We start from the raw sequence: 18,499 nt of genomic DNA, 5'->3' as shown, positions 1-18,499 counted from the left end.
TATGAATGAGATAAATTACAGGGATAGTTTGTTCCAAACCTGTATGAATGTCTTTCTTCTGTCGAACACTGAAGAAGATATTTTGAAGAATGTTGTTGACGGTAGTCATTGATTTCCATAGTATTATTTTTCCTATGGAACTTGGCTACTTAAATATCTTATTTTGGTGTTCAGCAGAAGAAAAAGAAACTCACCCTATCGCTTTACACTTACCAACGCGTGGTGTGTATATGTAGTTATTCATCCCATCCAAGAGACGGCGCGATCAAACATCCACCATGCATGATGCACACAGCGTGTAGTCTTGTGCGCATGCGCAACCATGCCACATGGTTAACAGCAGAGTTTTAGGAGTTTCAAGATGGATGCGAGACATGTGAGATATTTTAGCAAAGATTTTTGCTTTTAAGTCAGGTTTAGCTTTCCACTCTCGGCTTGGAAAAGTTGTGCTGTTCGAAAAAAAAATGGGGAAAACAAAGGTATGTGTTTAACTTGCTTCCAGAGGTAACGTAAACGTTAATGAGACACAGCTAGTCCGCCTGTCTTTATTTGTGATATCTAAATGTCGTTGAGAGGAGATATGAAATTGATTAATTCGCATATGACAGTGTAATTTCAGTGGCGGTAAGCTAAAGAAAAGAGATATTTGTTACATTTCTGTTTTCCTCTCATAGACTAAGAACCAGAAGAAAGCCCGTGAGGCCACCAGCCGTGTGGCGGAGGAGTCTTACTCCACTGTGCCGCACACCTTCGTGTTCCAGCGTGGACAGGTCGGCAAGAATGTCGGTCAGCTGGTGCTGGACATGAGACGAGTCATGGAGCCTTTCACTGCCCGATCTTTAAAGGTGCTCCTCTCGATTACTGCTGCTCTCATTCAAACTCTAGCGATTAATTACACACTGAACCCTTCGACATGTGTTGCAGGTGCGGAAGAAAAACGTCTTGAAAGATTTCGTTGCTGTGGCCGGACCGTTAGGAATCACGCACTTCTCAATATTTACCAAAACAGAAAATACTGTAAACATGGTGAGTATATTTGCATTATGACGGTTGAAATTCACCCTGTCTATTTTCCAAATTCATATTATTTCTCTTGTTGTGAACACCTCTTCTGTCTATATATATATATTTTTTGTTTTGTTTTGTTATTTTTAGTTTTTTTAAACCAAAATGTCAATTTAACCTTCCAGTGAAATGGCAGACTTCTCTGATGACTTTTGCCTGTCTTCTCCAATCATTTAGTCTGCTTAAGGGATAGTTCACCCAAAAATGAAAATTAGCCCATGATTTACTCACCCTCAAGTCATCCTAGGTGTATCTGACATTCTTCTTTCAGACGAACACAATCTGAGTTAAATTACAAAAGTCCAGGCTAATTCAAGCATTACAACTGCAATAATAGTTGCTCTGTTTTTGAAGTCCATAAAAAAAAATGCACCTGTCTTTCGAATAACGTGCTCCACACGGCTCTGGGGTGTTAGTGAAGCGAATCGACGCGTTTGTGTAAGAAAAATATTCATATTTAAAACTTAACCAAGTTAACTTTCGGCCGACCGCCTTCCGTGGAAAAGTGTTGAATGTTGAAAGTGAAACTCAAGATGCGAACCTGGTCGCGTTAGTCTTTCGAACAGCAGGGGAACTTAATAATTTTTCCATAAATTGAACAGGGAAGGCAGTCGGCCGAAAGTTTACTTGATAAAGTTTTAAATATGGATATTTTTCGTACACAAACGCATCGATTCGCTTCAGAAGGCCTTTATTAACACCCCAGAGCCGCGTGGAGCACGTTATTTGATGGACAGATGCATTTTTTTTATGGACTTCAAAAACAGAGCAATTATTACTGCCATAATAACGCTTGGATTAGCCAGGACTTTTGTAATATAACTCAGATTTTATTCGTCTGAAAGCAGAATGTCATATACACCTAGGATGACCTGAGGGTGAGTAAATCATGGGCTAATGTTCATTTTTGGGTGAGCTATCCCTTTAAGATATTCCTCAATCCAATCAACAACCAAAACACAGAACTTTTTTTTTTCCCCTGATAATTTGTTTCACTTAAATGTCACAAAACAGAAGAAAAGATCCGTCGCTATTTCTGTTCAATTGTGACTTTAATGAATGTACATTTATGCATTCAGCAGACCGCTTTACACAAAGCAACTTTTAATTCAAGAAACACATTTTATCAGTTCTTGCTTTTCCTGGGAGTCAAACCCGTGACCTTGGCGCTGCTAGTGCCATGCTCTGCTGTTAGAGCTACAGGAAAGGCTTTTTTTTTTTATTTTATTTTTTTTATATTTTTTAATGATTTAATAAAAGCAACGAGGCACTGCTGGAGGCTAGTATGAAATAATACATGGTATGACTTTCTACATTTAGCTTTAAGGTAAATATCTTTTTGCTGTTTTAAAGTTCATGGACGGATCATCTTCTCAGTCTTTTTGAGATCAAGTATGTTAACTACTGAAATGGCTCTTTCTTCACAGAGGCTTGCACGGCTTCCCAAAGGTCCAACGTTATATTTCCGTGTTGCAAAGGTATGTGACTGCACTATCTTTGGTTTGATTTCTCCTATCCGAGGGCACAAATGATGTAATTTTTTAAATATTTTGACTGTTGAGTGATGTCTTTTCAAAGTAAACGCACTGATGTGTCTTTGAACGCATTATGAATGCTCTTCTAAACGTATTTTGTTCTAAAAGTAAATTTGTCTCTGTTCCAGTACACACTCATCAAAGATGTAGTTTCATCTTTAAAAAGGCACAGGATGCATGAACAGCAGTTTACCCATCATCCTTTGCTAGTGCTGAATAATTTCGGCATGGAGGGCATGCAGATCAAGCTGATGGCCACCATGTTCCAGAACATGTTTCCCTCGATCAACGTACACAAGGTAAGTCACTCACAGATGTAAACTTGTTGTTTTTTTCTCCACACATGATGCAAGTATAGTCTTCTGAGATCAGTGATGTGAACAACCTGCTGATGCCCAAATATAGTCTATGTTCTTGTCCTCTTGTTGGTGACACATGACGTTTTTGTGCTTGTTTTAATCATTAAACTCTTGTCTCTTAGCTCAACCTCAACTGCATAAAGAGATGTGTGCTGTTAAATTATGACCCGGTGTCTCAGGAGGTGGAGTTTCGTCATTAGTAAGTAGCCTGGATTTGGGTTTTTTGTAACAAAGTCAATGTGCACATGATGAAAGTTTTTGAACATGACTTTCCTGTGATTGTTTTCAAAGTAAACGCACTGATGCACCCTCCAACGAATGCTCTTGTGAGGTTTGTTAAGATGTCTCCTAACCCTTTCCGTGTCCTTCTGCAGTAGCTTGAAGGTGGTGCCCGTGGGCATGAGTCGAGGGGTGAAGAAGCTCATGCAGGAGAAGTTCCCCAACATGAACAAGCTTGAGGACATCAGTGAGCTCCTCATGAAGTTAGTCTTTCATGAGCTCATCCGCATAATTGAATGCATATGATGAAATGTATTATGATTGACGGAACAGTGATGTTTCAAAGTAAACGCTCTGATGCACCAGCTTTATACTTATATCTGTAATTTAAGTAAATGGTTTTCTAAGTCACACTTTTGTTGACCATTGCACACTTTTCAGAGGCGTCAACCTTTCTGAGAGCGAGGCGGAGCAGGACGGGGATCACAACATCACGGAGCTTCCTCAGGTGTACTCGGGTCGTGGGAATATGGCCTCCCAGCAGAGTGCTGTTCGGTTAACTGAGGTGAGGAAACTCCTTGCAAGCCACTAGTCACGTTGAGAGTGCACCTATGATGTCTTAAAGGGACAGTTCATCCAAAAGAAATCCCATAATTTACTCACCCTCAAGCCATCCTAGGTGTATATCACTTTCTCTTTCAGCCAAACACATTTCAATTAAAAAATTAAAGCTGCAAGCAGCATTTATCGGGGTTCAAGCATTTAAGTTGTTTAAGCACATATGCATAAAAATATATCAAGTTTTATTTAGCAATCATGTAACCACTTAAATCATAAAAGGAAAAGACAATTTAACTCCAATTTGCCATAGGAAATATATTATTAAGGCCTTGGTGAAAATGTGATTGTAAATGTTATTGTAGTGATTTTATAATGTTTAAATATTAATTATAGAACAATATTAGGAGTAGTGTGACAATGTCTATTTTACCCAGCAGGTGGCAGCAGAGAGCCACTCATTGGCTCACTTTCATTTCATAAAACTTAGTTTTAAGGCACATTTTCCATGTTAACTCCTTTAAACATGCTTACACACATACACATTTTGTTGCAGGTATAGACATTTGAAATAAATTATTAATCCTTGCTCTTCTAAGGTTTATAATGGGAGTGAGTGGAACCACAGATTTTGAAACCCTAAAAAGCTCATCCATCCATTATAAAAGTAATCCATATGACTCCAGTGGGTTAATAAAGGCCTACGCCGAAATTATGCGTTTTTGTAAGAAAAATATCAATATTTATAACTTTATAAACCATAATCACTGGCTTTCGGCAGACGGCCGTACGTGAGTCTAGTTCTGGCAGAAGAGTGACCTCTGACCTGACACATGACGTATTGCTGAAAGCACAGAGGATGGTGCAAAACACCGCTCATTCATTAGAAGTCTAAAACGAGAATTTTTAAAGAGAACTGTCGGAAGAGCTTGAGTTTGTCGAACCACGAGAGGGGTAGCTTGCACTACTAAATATAACTCTGATTGTGTTTGGCTTAAAGGGTCATGGAACCCCCTGTTTCAGCAGCAGTCAGTTCTCACCAGAGTTGCTATAAAAGTTGCAGAATTTACATTTTTGGGTGAACTAACCCTTTAAATTCCCAGCCATTCGCAATTGGTTCTCTGCATCGAAAATATATAATCACTTTTTGAGGCTTATTTTGTGGAGTTTTTTTAAGCCAGTTAAATGGCTGTAAAGAACGATTACACTGTGGATGAATTGTCGGATACTCAGGATCTATTGAAGAGAATGTAGGCAAAGCAGTGTAAGGCTGCTGAAATTTGTTCCAATGGAGGTAACTATTGCGGGTGAAGGTCGCTGTGCGTTCTGTCTTTTCAGCTGGGAAAAGGGATTTAATTCCAATTCATCTTTTACCTGACTCCATTTATCATAATCTCGAATTTAGGTTAGAATGCAAATTGGTTTTGGTCATTTATATTAAATAGTTAGTCACACATTTAATTATTCCGTTTAACCCTTTGTTGAAATTATACCCGTTTCATAAACTACTAAAGATTAATTTCAGAGTAAGTCAGAATAGATCAAAAATGTATTAACAGTAGGGTTGGGTACCGAAATCCGGTTCCAATATGGCACCGGTACTTATATAACCGGTATGTACCGGACCGAATCAGAACGCAGATTTCGGTTCCTCATTTCGGTGCCAAAATTCAAACGTGCTTTCGCGCTTTGGCTGAGCCAGAGACAGACGCTCAGCGCTGGTCACATCACAACTCATGACAACTATTCAGTGTTTTCAACGACATCATGTTTATTCCAGGTTTCAGACATTTAAATGCTCATAAGTAACGTTAGGCTACTAGCAAAAAACACACCCTGATGTCTATGAAAGCGGCTATGACAATCCTTTCAGACGATTATAATTTGACTAACGTTACATGTTTTATTCACATCAGATACATGCACATTATATAGTAACTATAGCGTTTACTCTGTTCTTCTTCCAGTTCACTGGTCACTTACTTTCATGTATTTCGTGAGACGAGAATGAACTCAAGTGTTGTAAATCCGACAGATCCGATTCTGAGGCGCAAACTAACATGGCGCCGCCCATTGCGCTTTATAGATCAACTAACACAGCTTCACTCACACATTTGAACATCAGATAGTTCGTGACACAGTTAAGAAGTTTGTGAATATTTTGAATAAAAAGAAAAAACGAAATAAACCCGATACAGCTGAGCTGTCAGCGCTATTGCGGCTGCTGTGTCATGTGAGAAACATGACGCGTCACCATGGAAACATTAAGACGATGCGTTCTAAAATATTTAGCCAGAGAATATGATCATATTTCAAAATAAAGCTGAAGCTCGAAGCTGGTTAGTAGCATACCAAGAATACAGACTACTGCTGTTATTACTGTAATTAAGAGTTATATTAGGCTTGTTGTAGTTGGGTTAGGTGGCTTAGGTTTTACTGTGAATTTGTAAATAAGTCAATTATAATTTGTAAATAAGTAAATTGTGTTTTGTATTTATTTATATTCATACATTTAAGTATACATTAAACTTTTAATAAATGGTTCAATTTAAATAAAAAATAAATAAATAAAAAGCCATTTAATGTCATCCACCTCGTTTTGTGGCCTTTTTAAAAAAAAAAAGTATCGGTTCAGGCACCGTTTAGGCACCGGAACCGTTTTAAAAGTATCGGTTTGGCACCGGAATCGAAAAAAACCCAAACGATACCCAACCCTAATTAACAGTCAGGTAAATGTATAATGCCAATTACATAATCAATTGAAAGATAATCCATACATAACATCAAATACTCTGCAGTAGCCTAAAGTGTGAAAGATGCACACCTGACTTCTGAATATTACATAACGCAGAGCGTCTAGTAGACACTCTGCGTTATGGGCTGAACTGATTACAGTATCGAGCCCCGAACCTTTTGTCACACTTCCTTTTATGCTCAGACCAATACAGAAATCTTGAAATGTCAAACGCATATAATGCTGTATAGTGAGAATTGACATGATTAAATCAAATAGATTTTGGGTGTATTTTAGGTGATCTCAGCATGAGAGGGAGTAGGAGTTTGGGGGAAGTTTCAGGTGAAAGGAAAGGGATGTAGATAAAAGCAAATAATTCACTCTGTGTGACGTTGTCTCTGATGAGAGTGATAACTGGATGAGTGGATTCAGATGCAAATCTTAAATTTTTTCGATAGTCCTTGTTCCTCAGACAGACAATTTAGCATAGCAGCCTTTCCCAGTCTTTCAGCAGAAACTCATACAAAGCAAAAACAAACATTAATGCATCTCTCACTTACTGTGTGTGATCTCACAGTTTGAAGCGCCAGTCAGAGGAAAATGCCTATCAACGCATGCGGTAATGAATAATTAAGCAAGTACTGTCATTAATTAAGCAACGCATCTTCTCATAGGATAAAGACACAGTCTCATGAATAATTGAGACAACGATGAGTCATCGCCGTACTATAGTACGAGAAAACAGCTTATGATATTGACATGAAGACTAATTTAAACCAGGAAGTTGAAAATAGAGCAAAAAGGTTTCAAATTAACTATTTTCTCACTCATTCAAAACAAACAGATGGTAACATTGTCTTCCATGATGTTCAACACACAATTCTGTTACAATCTCAGAAAATTTGGTTTAGGGTTTCATGACCCTTTAATGAAGAAAGGAAAATGAACACCTAGGATTGCTTTAGGGGGTGAGTAAATTATGGGACAATTTTCATTTTTGGGCGAACTAACCCCATAAAACACCGCCTGATTTGGCCGTTCACTGGGGTTTGGAACAGTTTGTTTACTGAAAAATGATGGGTGTCTGTTCTGCAACAGATTGGCCCCAGAATGACTCTGCAGCTGGTAAAGATATTAGAAGGCATGGGAGAAGGAAACGTGCTTCATCATTCCATCAGTAAGTATAGCTTTGTGTAACAGTCCATTTAGAAACAAAACGTAGTCATTACTGAGCGTATCCCTGAGCTAATGTCCTCTGTCTGCAGTCTCAAGAACAGAGGAAGAGCTTCAGGAGATGCTGAAGAGGAAGGAGGCTCGTCTGAAAGAGAAAGCGCAGCGGAAGAGAAAACAAGAGGAAAACGTTGCTCTAAAAAAAGAGAGACGTGATCAGAACAAGTGAGTAAACCATCTCTGGTGGGGATGAAAAGCTAGATGTGGTGCAGTCTGGTGGTTAAAAGAGCAGTGTTGTTGTCCAGGGAGCTGTGTACACAAACCTCACAAGTTAACCATGAGCTATCATTTCCTTAAATTGCACGCTATGCTCTTTTACAAGTTCCTTTATTTTTGCACTCTGTTAGAATACATTTACATGATATATTTTTTATACTGTATGTTGCAGCACCTCTTTTCACAATCGATTTTATTCCTAGTTTTCTTTTTTTAATGCCGCCTTTCAGAAAAGCTGCCTTCTCTGGATGACGTTAAATACAGGTGTAAACGGGGTCTGAAACATTTTGAGCTTGTCCACTTTTGACCACTTCCACATTTGATCGGATTGCTTTTGTTGTGTAAACACTCATGTGGTCGAATATGTATTCGAACAGCCGCAAAAGACGCCTACTGACCTAGCGCGTAAACATTATGGGAAGCACGCTAGCCAGACAGGATTTAAACTTTGTCAGCTGAAGACCCAAGTTGGTTTGAAGACGAAAAACTTACCAAGCACAATGTTCTCTCACCGATCCTGAATTCTAACACACAATCACTGTGTTTGTGGTCCTGCGGCTGTCAGAGCAGAAACGAAAGCTGCTGCTCTCTGTATGTTTTTTTTTTTTTTTTTTTCTGTGGTCGCATTTATATGTAAATTGCATGACCTTATTTTATCCATAAATTTAAATATTTTTAAAAGCCCATACATTCACCTGCCCATAGACCCTCCCCTCAAAGAAATCATGACAGAAGTGGACGAGAGACTGATTAAAACACCATGTGTAAACAAATGTGTCTTTCTCGTCCACTTGGGATTTGATTGCCCAAAATGCATCTTAAACCTCATATTATGTTCGAATTTGCATGCAATCTTGTTGGAGTGGGTCCAGTTAGATTCAATAAAATTCCCCAAAACCTCATAGAATCTGGTGCAAACAGTGAACTTTTAATATCAATATTTTTCACACAGTACAAATAATAAATATCTGATATAAAAAAAATATTTGTATCAACTATTTTTAAGAAAGCCCCTCCCCCACACATGTGGGACATTTGCCAGTACATATTTATAATCATAATAGTTTGATCTAAACCTAAAATATAATTTGAAAGCTTTCAGACTTTAGGTTTCATGCTTGGTGACTAGTTTTTAAAATATATGCCAGAGCAATAGATAGATGGTGAAATATTCTCCATTTGTGATGTGGTGCCAAACCATAACGCACGCCCTGATTCTTTCTTTGTTTTTATCTGGGTTTTAGAGGTTGATTTCAAATCATTAACATTACTGCCCGACCCACTTCTGAATAGAATGTTGAAAATTTGCATGCTCATGACCCTAAATGAGAGCGTCACAAAAAAGAAGAATGTTAATTTTTACCATTTGTAGCAGACAAACTATTTTTCCATATTGGAATAAGTGGGAAAAAGCTACTTTCAGCATAAAAAAAATAGCCAAGAAGTGTTTATTTTGGGTCTTTTCAGTTGCCATAGTACATTAAAATATGTGGGTCAAATTGACCTATGAGCATCACAAACGTAATGAATGTATACATGTCAAAACACGTCAGTGTGTTGGAACTTTGAAAGAATGTTTATGACACTAAATGAGTCACAAAATGTCAAGGGAAGAGAAACGGGTTAATCAGCATTTCAGTCGACTCGATCAAAAACTGCATCTCAACATAACACGAAGGTTAATACCAGGTGTAAACAGGGCCTCTGATTGGTCGGCGGGCCAAGGCTGTTGTGATAGATCACCTGTAATTGGGTTTTAGCTCCTGAGACTTCATGAACAGCTGTAAATAATTTGTCTGCCTGTCACCAGACCAAGCTCAATTTAAGATTGAACATTGTTCTGGGGAGTGGTGCTATGTATTTTCTACTGCACAAGAGACGTGATAAACGAGCATAAATCAAATGACTCTGTCCGCAATTGGATAGTCCTTCAACCAATCAGACCACGTGAGGCGTGATCAATGGCAGCGACCCATTGCTTCTCTACCCGTCATAGTGTTAAACCCGCTAATAGCGTGCCAGGTGGATAAGCCAGTCTGTGATTGGTTCTCGCAAAAGTGTAACAGAAGCAGTAGAAATGAATGTACAGGTTTCTAGACTGAGTTGCAGGGCGAAATCAAATCGCCGGTAGATCAGACTGGTTTTACCCAGTCTTGTAAACAATATTATATCTATTGTAAATATGGCGTCTTTTTTATGTTAATGATATAGTATTTGGCCCTAAAAGTATTTAATTTCTTAAAGGAAAAGGAGCTTAGAGGGCATCAAGAGAAAGTGGCAGCAGGATGGGCAGGCGTCGGATGATGAAGTGGAGGATCCTGGCAACCAGGAGGACAAGCCCCCAGCCGAGGAGTCTGAGGACGAAGCAGATTATTACAGAGAGGCTGTAGGGGAGGAACCAGACGAAGGTATTGTTTCATACTCAATTATTTGCAAAGTTTTACTGCTATAATTGGCAGTGGTGGTAATTTTGTTCTTTAACCCCATCTCAGACATGTTTCCTGGCGCAAAAAGGAAGCGTGGCCACGGAAATTCAACGAAACCCTTCAAAAAGAGGAAGCTGTCACCAGGGAAGGGCCCTCCCCAAGACAGGAAGAGTTTTAAGTCACCTGACAGGGGGAAGAAAGCTGGAGGTCAGCGGTTTGGGGTTAGAACCGCAGTAGAAGGGCGAAACCGGTTTAGGAAGAGTGAAGGAGGCAAGACGTTTGGCAAAAAAGGGGGAAAGGGCAATAGATTTGCAGGGCAGAAGAAAGGAGAAACTGGGAAGTACGGTGGACACAAAACGTTTAAAGGACGTGCTGGTGTGAAACGGCAAACAGGCGCTGGAGGAAAAAAGGACTTCAAGCACAAAAAAGGAAAAAGCTGAAGGAAATGAAAATGACGGTGGACGCATCTAAAAGGGCTGAACCACAAGGTGGGAGTGTTGCTCGATTAATGCGTCAAGACTGATGTATTTCTACGCAAACATCAGCAAAAATCCAGTGTATTGTCAGACTTGTGCCTTGTATAAATGTTCATAGAGTTGGATGCAATTGCCAATAAATTTTCAAACCGCCGAGCAGCTTTTGGTTCTGTGAAGTGTCACTCAAGTGTGCATGTGTGTACTTGCCTGAGCGATTTCACACGTTCTCAAAAAAAAAATTGCACCCCCTGCACTAGACAGGAAGTTTGACACTGTTTCAAGGGAGGCTGTCGGAGTATTTAGTAGAGCGGAGATATTTGGTAAGTTTTATCAACTTGCTTTTTTTTTTTACTTAAAAAACGTATTCTTTAAAATGTACAAGATTGATACACAATTCCATACAATTAAAACGATGCAGATGATAATATAAAACCAAGGCTTGTTTCTGTTGCGGTCCTCTTGTACATGTGCTCGGAACAATGTTAACATGTTATTACATGTGTCAGTTGAATAAAGGGTAATTGATCTATAACTCTACTTGATGTGGATTTATTTATGCTTGAATCTTTTTAGGTGAAATTGTTGTTTTCAATAAACCCATTGAGAGTTAATAGCCCTTTTGTTTCCAAATACGATGAATTATTGTTTTTGAAACAGCTGCAAATTATAAAAACGTATTTGTATATTAAAGCAAATAACATTGTAGCATTAGCCTAGAAACAAAGAACCATAAACATCATTTGGGTGTAAAATTGTTTGCATGTGCTGAAGAAGACTTTTTCATACACGGGTCGAGCTGTTTGTAGTCAACACTTTACCGACCACAATGCAGATATGACTTTTGCACACTGTGGCGCGTGTATCTGAATTACTTGACGTTAAGACTGTGAGCAGGTAGTAATTTATTTCTTTTTTTTAATCATATTTATAATCTAGCTAAATGATTATGAAAAGGTATTGTGTTGGCTATAACAAAAATCGTTTTATAATTGCATGGTACAAAAAAACAAAAGATGGAGTTGAATCACAAACAAGTTGATTCATTAAACGTTAGTTAATGCATCAGGTGTCAACTAACAATGTAAAACTGTTAATTTATACTTTTAATATATATCTTATATACTTTTTTTTATACATTTTACTTTTATACAACTTGAAATCTTAAAAAGTGTATATGTAGAAATAAACATCAACCAAGTTAAATACTGTAAAAGTATTGTTAGTTCATTGTAGAACATTATACAAGGAGTGCAGAATGATTAGGCACGTTGATTTTCTGATCATATTTTTTTTCCAGGCACATTTGACCAATTCCAAACCACAGTAATCCTAATAACTACTATTGATTTAGTATTTAATAATGTATAAGTGATATATAATTGTTCATGAAGGCTGGAAATGAAAATCACCTTATATTCAGGTGTGCAGAATTATTAGGCATGTTTTCTTTTACAGATAAATAGAGCCAAAAAAGAGATTTAACTCAGACTGAAAAGTCAAAAAGTATTAAATGCCCATGAGAAGGATGCAATACTAATGCAATACTAGACATTGCAGTTAAGGCGTGACCATTGGACAGTGAAATGCTCGTTGGGTCAGCAGGGTCAGACAAAAACATGTAGCGGAGAAAAGACACCTGTTAACTGCAAAAGAATTAAAGGGTTAGTTCACCCAAAAATGAAAATTCTGTCATTAATTACTCACCCTCATGTCGTTGGACACCCGTAAGACCTCCGTTCATATTCGGAACACAAATGAAGATATTTTAGTTGAAAGCTGATGGCTGAGAAAGGCTTCAGATAGGCCTCCATTGGCATTCAGTACATTGACACTTCCAAGATCCATGAAAGGCACTTAAAACGTCGTTACAAAGTCCATCTCACCACAGTGGCTCTACAATAATCATACAATGCGACGACAATAGTTTTTGTGCGCAAAAAAAAATCAAAATAACACCTTTATCCAACTTGTTCTTGTCTTCCGTGTGCGCCTCCACGACGCATGCGCGAGAATATGACGTAGCGCCGGTGTTCGGGAATCGATGAAATACACACTTAAGCCCCATTTTGAGCACTACGGCGAGACCTAAAGCACGATCAATGTAGAATCCAACAGCTTAGACACGCGCGTCTTCCTCTGCTCGTAAACAAATCGCTTCTGGGTCATCTGTCCGAACGCCGGATCTGCGTCATATTCTCGCGCATGCGTCGTGGAGGCGCACACGGAAGACAAGAACAAGTTGGATAAAGGTGTTATTTTGATTTTTTTTTGCGCACAAAAACTATTGTCGTCGCATTGTATGATTATTGTAGAGCCACTGTGGTGAGATAGACTTTGTAACGACGTTTTAAGTGCCTTTCATGGATCTTGGAAGTGTCAATGTACTGAATGCCAATGGAGGCCTGTGTGAAGCCTTTCTCAGCCATCAGCTTTCAACTAAAATATCTTCATTTGTGTTCCGAATATGAACGGAGGTCTTACGGGTGTCCAACGACATGAGGGTGAGTAATTAATGACAGAATTTTCATTTTTGGGTGAACTAACCCTTTAAGAATTAAGGTGAAGAATTAAGGGTGAAACCATCAGGAACCCTTTAGTCTCCAGCGCCACCATTTTCCAGAGCTGCAACCTACCTGGAGTCTCCAGAAGTGCAAGGTGTCAGGATCTCAGAGACTTCAGTTAGGTAAAGAATCCTAAAAAATGACCCCCACTAGATAAGAATCACAAGCTGAAGTGTTGTAAAATACATGAAGCCTGCTTTTTTTATAGGCTTTATAGGTTTTATAGGTTGAGAGTGACTCTTGAAGGACCAGCACCACATCCTCTAGTACCACTGTTTGAAGAATTCATCTTCCAGAATCTGGCAGTACGTTTTGGGAGTTCATTTTTAGTCCATCTCTGCAAAACGGACTTCAGGATGGACTAAAATTAACTCCCAAAACGTACTGCCAGATTCTGGAAGATGAATTCTTCAAACAGTGGTACTAGAGGATGTGGTGCTGGTCCTTCAAGAGTCACTCTCAACCTATCTGTCCATAAAGCCTATAAAAAAACCTTCTTCATTTATTTTACAACACTTCAGCTTGTGATTCTTATCTAGTGGGGGTCATTTTTTAGGATTCTTTACCTAACTGAAGTCTCTGAGATCCTGACACCTTGCACTTCTGGAGACTCCAGGTAGGTTGCAGCTCTGGAAAATGGTGGCGCTGGAGACTAAAGGGTTCCTGATGGTTTCACCCTTAATTCTTCACCTTAATTCTTAATTCTTTTGCAGTAAACAGGTGTCTTTTCTTCACCACCTGTTTTTGTCTGACCCTGCTGACCCAACGAGCATTTCACTGTCCAATGGTCACGCCTTAACTGCAATGTCTAGTATTGCATTAGTATTGCATCCTTCTCATGGGCATTTAATAATTTTTGACTTTTCAGTCTGAGTTAAATCTCTTTTTTGGCTCAATTTATCTGTAAAAGAAAACATGCCTAATAATTCTGCACACCTGAATATAAGGTGTTTTTCATTTCCAGCCTTCATGAACAATTATATATCACTTATACATTATTAAATACTAAATCAATAGTAGTTATTAGGATTACTGTGGTTTGGAATTGGTCAAATGTGCCTGGAAAAAAAATATGATCAGAAAATCAACGTGCCTAATAATTCTGCACTCCCTGTAGACCAAAATAAAGGTTCTAAAAGGTTTTTTAAAGCAATGCCAAATAGATTTTTTCTTAATATGAAGGACATTTTTATTATCTAAAGAACCTTTTTCCACTTTAAAGAGCCTTTGTGTAATGTAAATGTTCAATCGGTATTCAAATCAGTGCCAAAAAAACTATTTTTAAGAGTGTAGCCAATAGCCAATTCTGCACAAGTTGTGCCATTTACCAAACCACAATTCAAAATATGCACTAGTAAAATTCATGTTCTTGAACAAAATTAGCACATTGCAAGTGTATGTTTATGACAACAATATAAAATATAGCATCTGTAGCAATATTATATAAAAGGCAGCCTGAAATAAGTAACAATGTGGTTGTGGGATGTGTTTCTTGCGTGTTGTTGGGTGAAAAAAAAGATGCAAATCAATAGTGGCTTGAAAATAAAAATAACAAGTTGCTGCCTTAAATAATTGCCGTTAGTTATTTCAAACTAAATTGCATTAAACTGACTGATGGGGAAAAAAAGAAAAACAGTTGAATAGTGTACAACTTTAAGAAAAAGTTGAAAATTGCTTAACTTATTTTGATGAGTTAAAGCAATGTAAAAACATGTTTTAACTTACTGACCATACACCATAAAAATGCTGGGTTGAAAATGGACTAACCCAGCATTTGGGTTGTTTTAACCCAGCGATTGGGTTGTTTTAACCCATCAATTGTGTTGTTTTAAGCAAACATTTAACCCAACCGCTGGGTTAAAACAACCCAATTGCTGGGTTAGTCCATTTTTACAACCCAACTTGGGTTGTTTTTAACCCAGCATTTTTTTAGAGTGTATGGTACATTTTTATAATAGCAAGTACAAGTTAGAATCAAGAGCTTTAAAGTCTGGACCTTCTTGAATTATTGACCAAACAACCAGTTTTCCCCATGTGTAAAATGTGCTGTGTTCTAATGATGGCTGATATTACAAAAAAAACCTGCACTCTAAAAAATGCTGGGTTAAAAATAACCCAAGTTGGGTTGAAAATCGACTAACCCAGCAATTGGGTTATTTTTAACCCAGTATTTTTTTTAGAGTGTAGCATTTTTTTAATTGCTTGGATTGAGTTTTTGTCAAACAACCAAATAACTGGTTTAGGAATAACTGGACACTACCAACTCTGTATTTTTTAGGGGTCAGACAACACCAGAGACGATGAGCAACAGTTCAGACAAAGACCTATACACCTTTCAAGTCCTCCTCCTTCCCCCCATGTATAGCATTGAGATGTGTGTGGCCCTGGTGGGGAATTTATTTGCCCTGTGGCTCCTGGCGACCAGAGAGAGGCAGAACTGGCACACTGGAGTAGTGTTCTCCTGTAACCTGGCCATCTGTGACGTTCTTTACGTCCTGACCTTGCCTTTGCTCATCATTTACTATGCCAAGGAGAAGCACTGGACCTTTGGACCTGCCGCATGCAAAATCGAACGCTTCCTCTTCAACTGCAACCTCTACGTCAGCATATTCTTCATCATGTGCATCAGCGTCAACAGATATATCGCCATAGTTTACCCCTTCTTCAGCCGGAGCTACGTGCTCCCTAAACATGCGAAGATCGCAAGCGTGCTGACGTGGTTCGTCGTGATCATCGCTTCATCGCCAGTCTTCAAATTTGCTGGAACCGAATTGAAAGGCAACCACACTCTTTGCGTCTCATGCCACGATGAAGGCCTGCAACATTCCCATTTTAAGTACAGGGTGTTTCTTATGGTTGTAGGCTGCATGATTCCTTTGGTAGTTACCTTTGCATCTTATTTGGGTGTGATTTGGACCATTCTGAAAAATAAAAACATAACCACAATAGAGAAGAGGAAAGTAGCTCTGATGGTCTCTCTGGTCTGCATCCTTTACGCCACGTCATTTGTGCCCTATCACGTTCTGCAGACGTACCATGAGTATCTGAAGACGGCGACAAAGAAGAAGAGCTGGGTGTACAATTCATATCAAGTGTCAAAAGGCCTGACCACCCTGAACATGTGCGTGCATCCGCTTTTGTACATGGCCGTGTTTGACAGTATACGGACAGTTTGCTGTGGAAGGAGCTCAGATGACTAATCTTCATACATTATCTGTTACCAAATCCTGACGTAGTGGCTTCCTGGATGTCGATTTGCTTGTAATGCTTGTATTTTGAAAACCTCAAACCACAAATGAAAAACATTTTGCACATGCTATTTTTGTATTCAAAAGCAAATAAGAACATTTCTGACTGGAACTGACTATTAAAATGCTTGATATGTGTTTTGAAGCTGCAAAAAACACACCAATTAAAGATATTTAAGAGAATGTGTAACTTGGAAAAAATACTTTTTATATTGCACTTCACAACTAATAATGTTCAATGTACAAGAAACTATAAGAGAAAACCAACTAGACGCATGCAGAGGAGAAGAGAGAAATTACCCATATGCATAATTCCAGTGAACCATCATATTGAATATGCAAATTTATAAAGCCTCTAATTATCAAGAACACGATCAAAACTTTGCTGAAAAACTTTTGCACAAAATCTACATGCCTTCTGTCTTATACCTTTTTTTTTTAGTAACTAAAAGGCCTTTAGTCTAAAAATGACCCCTTAAGGTCGTGATACATGTGTAAAATGATTTTTATAATGTAAACATACGAATAACTTCTATATTTAGAGTAAATAGTAATATTTCAAGAGGAACACTTACTGGAATGAAGCAATTAAGTTTTATGTTAAAATGTGAGTATCAAATATGACACATCTGGCTTATTTGTTCATCTCTCAATCATCATTGTATCGTATTGCATTATATGTTTGTCTTCCACAGTTAAAGCTACAAAGCTTTGATCATAAAACTAAGCATTTAAACTAGTGCTGGGCAATCGATTAATCGCGATTAATCGCATCCGAAATATAAGTTTGTGTTTACATAATATATGCTTGTGTTGTATAATTAATATGTATATATAAAAATACACACTCCTTCATGTTTATATCTAAGAAATATTTGCATGTAGATACTGTATTTATATTTATGTAATTTGACTTGTATATAAATATACATATTTTATATATAAATATAAAACCTTTCTTAAATATATACATGCATGTGTGTATTTATATATACATAATAATTATTAACAGTAAACACGCATATATTATGTAAACACAAACTTTTATTTTGGATGCGATTAATCGCGATTAATCGATTGGGCCTTTAAATGAAACTGAGGGTTTTTTTCCCCTCCATTTGAGCTCCATATTCTCACTGTCATACTTTAAATAATACTATAAAATAGACCTGCAACTAGCGATTATTTTTTTTCTGTCGACTAATAGCGATTATTTTTTTCAATTAGTCGACTATTTTCCCAGATTCATCTGATGATTCTTTTCTTCCGGTTATTGTATTTCAAAGAGGGTAGTGAATTTGTATATTATTTTAACATGAAATCAGTGAATGATGACAATATTAATTGTATTTCAGGAAGGGTAGTGTACTTAAGCCATTTTATAATGAAATATATGAACACAAGAAGCATTTTAAACCTTATGTATAACTAATGATACTATTCATCATAAAATGTATACAGAGTAGGCCTAATAAGGAAATGTTGTTTACTATAATAGTTGAGTATGATTTAATTATTGATTTGTATCAATAGTAAACGAAAATGCACTTGTATTTATCTGCAAAAGGTTCACATACAGAAGCTTTCAGCATAGTTTTAATGTGAAACTAGTCGTCTATTTTGAAGATGTACATGTGCATAAACAACGATTAATCGATTGGGCTTTTAAATGAAACTGAGGGGTTTTTTTCCCTCCATATGAGCTCCATATTCTCACTGTGTCATACTTTAAATAATACTATAAAAAGATAATGCATGATGCTCAACAACAAAACAAACAAACAAACATGCAAAGCATTTTTTTTAATAGTTTCTCTATAGGCTCAATAAACGGTTCCATTTCAAATAATTACATTTTTCTGACTATTATTT

At 37.6% G+C, this 18,499-nt stretch overlaps 2 protein-coding genes across 2 annotated transcripts; both read left to right on the top strand.

The window, feature by feature from the left end:
- Positions 1-306: 306 nt before the first annotated feature.
- ppan (peter pan homolog) lies at positions 307-11,350 on the top strand. The gene is made up of 12 exons (XM_079834838.1): positions 307-479; positions 675-845; positions 925-1,026; positions 2,493-2,543; positions 2,729-2,899; positions 3,082-3,158; positions 3,334-3,441; positions 3,620-3,743; positions 7,569-7,647; positions 7,736-7,865; positions 10,161-10,324; positions 10,409-11,350. Exons 1-12 carry the CDS (start codon positions 465-467, stop codon positions 10,780-10,782), a joined length of 1,566 nt encoding a protein of 521 aa, XP_079690964.1. The 5' UTR covers positions 307-464; the 3' UTR covers positions 10,783-11,350.
- p2ry11 (purinergic receptor P2Y11) lies at positions 11,063-16,807 on the top strand. Its single transcript, XM_079834839.1, has 2 exons — positions 11,063-11,138; positions 15,658-16,807. Exon 2 carries the CDS (start codon positions 15,680-15,682, stop codon positions 16,577-16,579), a length of 900 nt encoding a protein of 299 aa, XP_079690965.1. The 5' UTR covers positions 11,063-11,138; positions 15,658-15,679; the 3' UTR covers positions 16,580-16,807.
- Positions 16,808-18,499: the final 1,692 nt, after the last annotated feature.

The sequence above is a fragment of the Gobio gobio genome (genome assembly GCF_949357685.1).
Source record: "Gobio gobio genome assembly, chromosome: 1".
Lineage (NCBI taxonomy): Eukaryota > Metazoa > Chordata > Actinopteri > Cypriniformes > Gobionidae > Gobio > Gobio gobio.
The sequence above is the reverse complement of the archived record's forward strand: the minus strand, read 5'-3'. Positions and strand labels throughout refer to the sequence as shown.

What these genes read in the sequence shown, in the direction of transcription:
- ppan (XM_079834838.1), top strand. An exon ending in CAGAAAATACTGTAAACATG is followed by an intron (nt 1,027 to 2,492) that starts GTGAGTATATTT and finishes CTTTCTTCACAG; the next exon opens with AGGCTTGCACGGCTTCCCAA. An exon ending in AGGGGAGGAACCAGACGAAG is followed by an intron (nt 10,325 to 10,408) that starts GTATTGTTTCAT and finishes ACCCCATCTCAG; the next exon opens with ACATGTTTCCTGGCGCAAAA.
- p2ry11 (XM_079834839.1), top strand. Translation starts at nt 15,680, where the DNA reads ATGAGCAACAGTTCAGACAAAGACCTATACACCTTTCAAGTCCTCCTC.